The sequence below is a fragment of the Citrus sinensis genome, chromosome 5 (assembly GCF_022201045.2).
Source record: "Citrus sinensis cultivar Valencia sweet orange chromosome 5, DVS_A1.0, whole genome shotgun sequence".
Taxonomy (NCBI): Eukaryota; Viridiplantae; Streptophyta; class Magnoliopsida; order Sapindales; family Rutaceae; genus Citrus; species Citrus sinensis.
Genome location: NC_068560.1, coordinates 13145883 through 13146820, shown reverse-complemented (window position 1 = coordinate 13146820; position 938 = coordinate 13145883). Strand labels below are relative to the sequence as shown.

General features: G+C 42.0%; 1 protein-coding gene across 1 annotated transcript; it reads right to left on the bottom strand.

Moving 5' to 3' along the window:
- Window positions 1–300: 300 nt before the first annotated feature.
- On the bottom strand, window positions 301–723 carry LOC127902259 (leucine-rich repeat extensin-like protein 5). Its single transcript, XM_052441103.1, has one exon. The coding sequence runs from the start codon at window positions 721–723 to the stop codon at window positions 301–303; it is 423 nt and encodes a 140-aa protein (XP_052297063.1).
- Between the last annotated feature and the right edge of the window lie 215 nt (window positions 724–938).

The following is a 938-nucleotide window of genomic DNA, read 5'->3' as shown; positions in this document are numbered from 1 at the left end:
CCCGGTGTGCTTGGAGGCGTGGACGTAGGCGGGGATTATCGAACCACGTAAAAATCCTTGAGTTTGCTTTCTCTTCCCTTACTCATTTATTATTGTGCTTTTATTGAATTTATTGTTTTCGAATTTATTAAGGCATTAAATTAAATTGTTGTGTGGTTTGCCTAGGATATTTTTTAAAATCCCAATCACCCCCCCTCTTGGGTTGCCTAGTTAGTATTTCAGAAACGGCTAGATTGGAATCAGAAGTTTGGTCATCTGTAGTAGAGGAGTGGTCTACTGTGTGGGCACTAAACTGGTGCATTAGTTCTTTATCCTTGGATTGGGTAGGAGGTTGGGATAAAGGGCTGATGGAGGAGCTGGCGGTGATGTCGGTGTATAACCAGGAGATTGTTGGCCAGGGATGGAAATGGATGAAGGATGAATTGTGACGGGTCGCGGTTGAGGGTTAGGCCTTGATTTAGGTTTAGGTGGTGGTGGTAAGGGATTGTCTCTGAAAGGAGTATGAGTCATGCCAAATAACTTGGAAGGATCATACTGTTTGATGGGGGAAAGCATAGAAGCAAATGGATGATAAGTTGGACCTATAGAAGGGATAGGAGGTGATGTGGTAAAAAAGGTAGGTCTTTGTTTTTCAGATTCAATCTGATCAAGCTCAGCTTTTAAACGTCTGATTTCCCGTTCTTTTTGGTCAAATTCAGGGCCATAGTAGCGCTGGGCAAGCATTTGCTCGTAACTCAGAATTGAGTTGAGTAATTCTGGACTGGAGATTTTGGTGAATCTGTTGCATCTGAGCAAAGATGGAATCAAATTTCGTCTCAAGTTGTTCAGTTTGTAAACTGATTTTTTCAACTTTGGAGTGGATATTCAACAAAGTATCATTCTGTGCTCTGGCATTTTGGGTTTGCCAGTTGAGGATTGATTCAAAAGGTTTGGGAGGT